Source organism: Dipodomys ordii, unplaced genomic scaffold, assembly GCF_000151885.1.
Source record: "Dipodomys ordii isolate 6190 unplaced genomic scaffold, Dord_2.0 Scaffold1, whole genome shotgun sequence".
Classification (NCBI taxonomy): domain Eukaryota; kingdom Metazoa; phylum Chordata; class Mammalia; order Rodentia; family Heteromyidae; genus Dipodomys; species Dipodomys ordii.
The window spans coordinates 56,681,476-56,687,146 of NW_012267217.1; the positions used below are offsets into that span (position 1 = coordinate 56,681,476).

The following is a 5,671-nucleotide window of genomic DNA, read 5'->3' on the forward strand; positions in this document are numbered from 1 at the left end:
AGAATGAAGAGTCCAAAGGTCTCCAGAAATAACATTTATTAACCAACAATAAAACACACAATAGAAAAGACCTTATAAATAAAACTACATATTTATAATGCTTTATTGATTTTTTTTTGCTCCAGTACTCCACAAAACACTACAGACAGTAACAAAATAGTTCAATAAATATTAAAAACTTCCAAGAGAATTATAGGACACTCTTTATCATGTATGAACGTTAGCAATGCCACGGCCATTAGATGCACTATTAAACACTATCATAGATATCTTTCTTGAATAAAGGACAGAATTTTTTTTTAATCCGGGAGTCATAACATTTACACAAATCCACATACAAGAGAACATCGCAGAGTAAATGAAGCAGATTCCCCAATTACCTGGAGCCATCTGCCTGTACATCATTTAAAGGGTAGTACAGTGTTAACAGGAAAGAAGTCAACACACTAAGGAGAAATCAAGGGTTCACCTGGGCTGGGAAGAGGGGACATGGGGCCATTCAAGAGAGCTGCTCACATATTTTCCATGGCTCTCTGAGTAACATGCTCTCTTCCCTTCTCAGCCTTTTCTTGGTTGAGGTACTCCAGCACTTTCATGAGCAGATCTTCATCCAAGTACTGTTTGTTCGGGGAGTCATCATTCTTCGGGGGGCCCATAGGGAACCTCTTGCTCACCGGGGCCACTTTATCAGTCTCCTGGGAGCTGCCTTGGCTCAGGTGTTCTTTGATGGCCTGCTCCAACTGCTCTTCTTCCAGAAGGTCATCTTCGGAAGAGTCAGGAATGGGCCCTCGCTTCACGGGGTTGGAATTCATGATCTCGGGGTATTTCACTAACATCCTGGCCAAGTACTCTCCCAACTCTTGGTCCTTGTCGTTCAGATTCTCATAGAGTTCTTGTTGGTTTTCAACCTCGGGCATCCAGGCAGCTTTGGAAAGCTGGTTGGTTCGAGGTTTTCCGGGACCGTAAGGGAGCCTCGCCAGACCTTTATCGCGGCTGTATTGATTGGGGAAATACGGTGGCTTGGAATTGGCAGCGTTCTCCATCTCCAGCAGATTTAAAACATCCTCCACACTGAGCCCATCGGGTAAGGCCTCGGCCAAGGCGCGCCCGGGGGTTTGGGGGTACCCAGCCTTGGAAAGCATCTTACTTGGGAATGGGTCTGGATGGTCAAGGTCAGCGTCCGCGACGTCTTCGAGGTCCACGGGAAGGTCTAGCTCCTGGTCCAGCTCCCCCAAGCCCACGGGCTTCTCTCCGGTCTTCAGCATCTCGATCAAGTCTTCGGGGGGCATCTGCAGATTCCTCGAGAGTTCGATCAGCTGATAAATAGACTGGGAGTCGAGGGGTTTCTGCAGAAGCCTGGCTGGCCTGTCCCCCGTCGGGCCGGTCTGGGGCCTGCCACTGGCCGCGGGGCTCACTAACCTCTTTAGGTAGGCCAGCACCTTGGAGGCGTCCCCGGACAGCTGCTCCTCCTCCTGGAGCCCGGGCTGCGCTGCGCGCTTGGTTTCTTCGTTGATCGGTTCTCTTTGGTCGGTGTTCTCTTTGCTGTCCCTCGCCTCCTCCTGGGCTTGGCCCTCGATTTTCTCCTCGATGGGGTTCCAGTCTTCCCCGCCCACCACGTCTTCGTAGGCCAGGTTGCCGGCCTTGTAGAGGTCATCTTCGTCGCCCGTGTACAGCGCCTTCGGATCGTCCTCCACGCGCTCTCGTTTCTGGTTGTTGGGCCCGGTCAGTTTGCCCAGCTCTTGGAAGACAGACTCCAGCGTGGCCAGGCTCTGCGGGGTGTACTGCTCCTCCACGATCTCGTTGGTGCGTTTGAAGGGGTTGTCCCGGGACGGCTCTTCGTACAGCCCCGGGAGCCGCAGGCGCTGGAGCTTCCTCTCGGGCCACTGCGGCTGCGGCTCGTAGTCCTCCATCAGGTCCGCCGGGAAGCTCTTCGGGATGCTCCAAGCGTAGGCCTTGCTGTCCTTGGGAGCCGGCTGGGGAGGGTCGTCAGCCTGTCTCAGGGCCTCCAGCAGGATCCGCATCCACTCCTCCTCACTCAGCGAGTCCCTGGAGCTCTCCGGCAGACGGCTGTCCTCGCCGCCGCCGTTCTCTTTGGGCTGGAAAGGACCAGAGACGCCGCCTGGGTAGGGGCCGTCGTCGGGGCTGCTCTCCTCTTTGTGGGCTTGCTGTCGGAGCTTCTCTATGTACTCTAGAGCCCTGATCATTTCAGGATTCGGTAACTTGGGGCCATTTTCCGATCGGAGGTCTGGCTCTTTCCGAAGCAGCTGGCTGCGTTGAAATGAGGCGGCGTGAGCTCCAGAGATGAGGACGATTAAATGGATCAGAGAGAGACAGGCTCCCAGCCGGGGTGTCTTAGCGTCTACCATGTTTCTCAAGATTTCCTTAAAGCATAGAAAACATGAGTTAGCACAAGTGAGACACACTAGAAGCCACTGTAGCAAAAGAAATGGAAGGGCTAGAAAGAAAGAAACAGTGGCAGAGGTAATTTCACTCAGGTTAAGGCTAGGAGTATTATTAGTTCCTTTATGATCCTCACGAGCTAATCATAGGAATCTTTAGCAAATCCTTTGCCCATTTCCTTCGAGCTTCTGTAGCATTCACTTGGTTCATCTGTCACCAAAAAAAAATCCCACTGACATCAGACCTCTCAAATTTTATTTCTCACTTAAAAAACTTGAAGTTTCCTTTTAGCATATGTTGTTCCTTTTTAGTAAAAAAAAATACTTTTTTCTATTCATATAGCATAATTATTTAAAATCATTGGCTAAATAAGGTTTTTAAATATGTTATGTTAAATGTTTTAAATATGCATATGCATAATTATGACCTATGATTACAGAGTTCATGGCATTTTGTGGAATGGCAATACTTTTGTACAACTACTTAAAGACAAAAATTAAATTAAAATAAAAGATTTGTAGTACAAATAGCAATTAATAAAGATTGCAGACTTATCTAATTTCGTTGTAGAAACCCATTGATGACAATGTTAATAAATATAATTATGTAACCTTGCACTTTAGCCCGTTATACTGACCGCCTTCACCATGAAACCTAGTCACATTTGTTTTTCAGAAATAGTTTGTTCTCACTCTCACATTAAATCCAATTACCAATTAATAAACCGCAGAATTTATGCCTTCCTGGACCTCAGCTACTAGGCTAAATCAATGAAATTCCTTTCTCTGTAAGCATGCTAAAATAATAAACTGGTTTAAAACTTTTTGTTCCTTGTTCCTTCTTGTGCTTTTATTATAATTATCTTAAAAGAAATAATGATTATACTTTTTATCATTATTCACGAGTGTATAGTAAATAAACAGATGCTTTGGAACCAACATAAGTTTACTTAACTAGTCTATTTCTAAACTTGAGAGTGCTCAGATTCCATTTGTCTTATGCCTGTGTCTATTTTTGTAAGGACCTGTGAAATCTTAAATGACTCATACTGTTAGAAAGCTTAAAATAACCACTGTGTAACTCCCAGTTTAGATAAACACAGACAACGTGTCCAAATATTCCAACTAAAAAAAAATCTTCATTCATTTTTTTTTCTCCAGAGCGTTAAAAATCTCACATATGAATAAGCAAGAGGAATTCTTTTTAGATGTTTTATATTTGGCATTGCAAACATTGGAAAAGGCTTTTTAAATACTCATAACTTATAAACTTATCAATAAAATGCATGTAAAATAAGTCTGCAGGCTTGTTTGTGTCTTTGCTGGATCATCATGTGATACATGAGCTTTAAGTTATATGGGTAAAATTTTGAATAAGATTAGCCATCAGTTGTAGAAGATATCCTTGCTTATTAGATCTGGCTGGTAAGTAATGTCATTGTTTTCGGGGCTTAAAATTGTATACAGTTATGGAAGCTTCTTTAAGCATAGATACATATTTTTATTAAAATGATTCCCATTAAGTAAATTACTAAGGCTTTTTGAGAATATTTTAAAAAATCTTTATCATTAATAAATGTTTATAAGTGATTGTATTCATAGATTTAAGTGAAAGCACATTATGCATTTTTCTTTATATTTTTTTAAGGATAATTTAGTTTGGGTAATGAATTTTAAACATTGGCATTTGACACAATAGTGTTGAAAACCTTATTGAACTTATTTTCTCTGAAATTATCCTCTGGAAATATTCTTTTTTCACATTATTTAGAGAAAACTCTAAGTTTCTGTAATCAAATACACATAGGTAAGACCTTACATATTTAATACAGTGCATTTACCCCTGTGCAATGGAAAAAATAAGCTCAATGTTTCTAGACCAATATGGATCTTAATTTCTATACAATGCCAATCTAACATGGTAAAATGGAATGCTTTTGCAAAAAGTTGACAACACAGCTAAAGTTACCAAAAATTCAAAATATATATACATGACCAATAATATCAATATATTAAGCATCGGTAGCAGTATTAGCCTTTTCAAGTTCTTCAGTCATCTGAAAAAAAAATAGAGATATCTAGCCCAGTCCATAAATAAAAAAGAAAAAGGAGGGGGAACAATTTTTTTAAAAATCCAACCCCAGAAAAATACAAAGTTCTATTACTGTTGTGGTACCTGGCATCATTTTTTATTAGCTTCTCAATAATCATCTGGAAAGAAAACATTCTCAAGGAACATCATTACAAACAGCTCTGTTGAAGCACTCTAGAAATATTCTTACCACATGGATTTTGCGTTTCTCTTTAAATCTAGCCATAGAATTGAAGTGGAGTGCTCATTTCACCCTTCTAGACCCCAGCCTAACAAATACTACCCTCTATTCATTTATTCAAGTTGAATTTGGATAACATAGTTATTGCCTTTAAGATTCAACAGAGTTCTTTTCCTGGTTGCAGCTCTTTTATCTAAGTAGCAAAATATGGTCTCCATCACTCTTATAACTCATATAGGATTTGATTTAAAATTTAATTTTCTGAAATCTAAATAATAGAAACTCCATTTTCTCCCTTGAAAGCCATTATGAAAACCTTTTAAGCCATTATTAAAACCTTTCTACTGAGATCAGACAGGAACATTGACACTGAAACATCAAAACACATATAGATGTATTTCATTTGAACAACTATCTAGTTAGACTACAAAACAAAACAAAAACAAAAACTTGCTCCAATTCAAATCTTTAGCAAAGCATTGCACGATCTCCATTAACACTAATTTATGCAGTTCTGAATGTTTTCACCATGTATTCAAAATTACCATTTCTCTGTAAGTCAAAATCACATCCAACTATGCCCCAAGCTAATATTTAATATTTCACCCAGAAAATAAGAAAAAGCCTGTGTTCAGAATCATCATTCTAAGCTACTTTCCTAGGATTAAAATTAGGACATAAGAACAGAAACCTTTTCAAAACATACTACTTCTAAAAACAATTTCTAAAAACAATCAAGAAGGTAATTGGAAGAATCTTATGAAGTAAACCAAAGAAAAAAATAACTAGTTCCTAAATTGGCTACCCCTGTGACTAATGTGATTAATAGCCTTTCAATCACTGGAAACATACTGTTAAGAATATTAAGCATACAATTTATATCCCTGATTGTTTATCTGACTTTTCAGAAGAGAAACATACATCAAGGGAAGAAACAAAACAGCAGGTTTGGTTAACTTTACATTAAGATTTGCACCGACACTGAAATCCTTAACTTTT

At 40.2% G+C, this 5,671-nt stretch overlaps 1 protein-coding gene across 1 annotated transcript; it reads right to left on the bottom strand.

The window, feature by feature from the left end:
- Positions 1-512: 512 nt before the first annotated feature.
- Scg2 (secretogranin II) lies at positions 513-2,366 on the bottom strand. The gene has a single exon (XM_013038125.1). It carries the CDS (start codon positions 2,364-2,366, stop codon positions 513-515), a length of 1,854 nt encoding a protein of 617 aa, XP_012893579.1.
- Positions 2,367-5,671: the final 3,305 nt, after the last annotated feature.

Bases quoted from the DNA above. Each gene is read 5' to 3' on its own strand.
- Scg2 (XM_013038125.1), bottom strand. From the start codon at position 2,366: ATGGTAGACGCTAAGACACCCCGGCTGGGAGCCTGTCTCTCTCTGATC.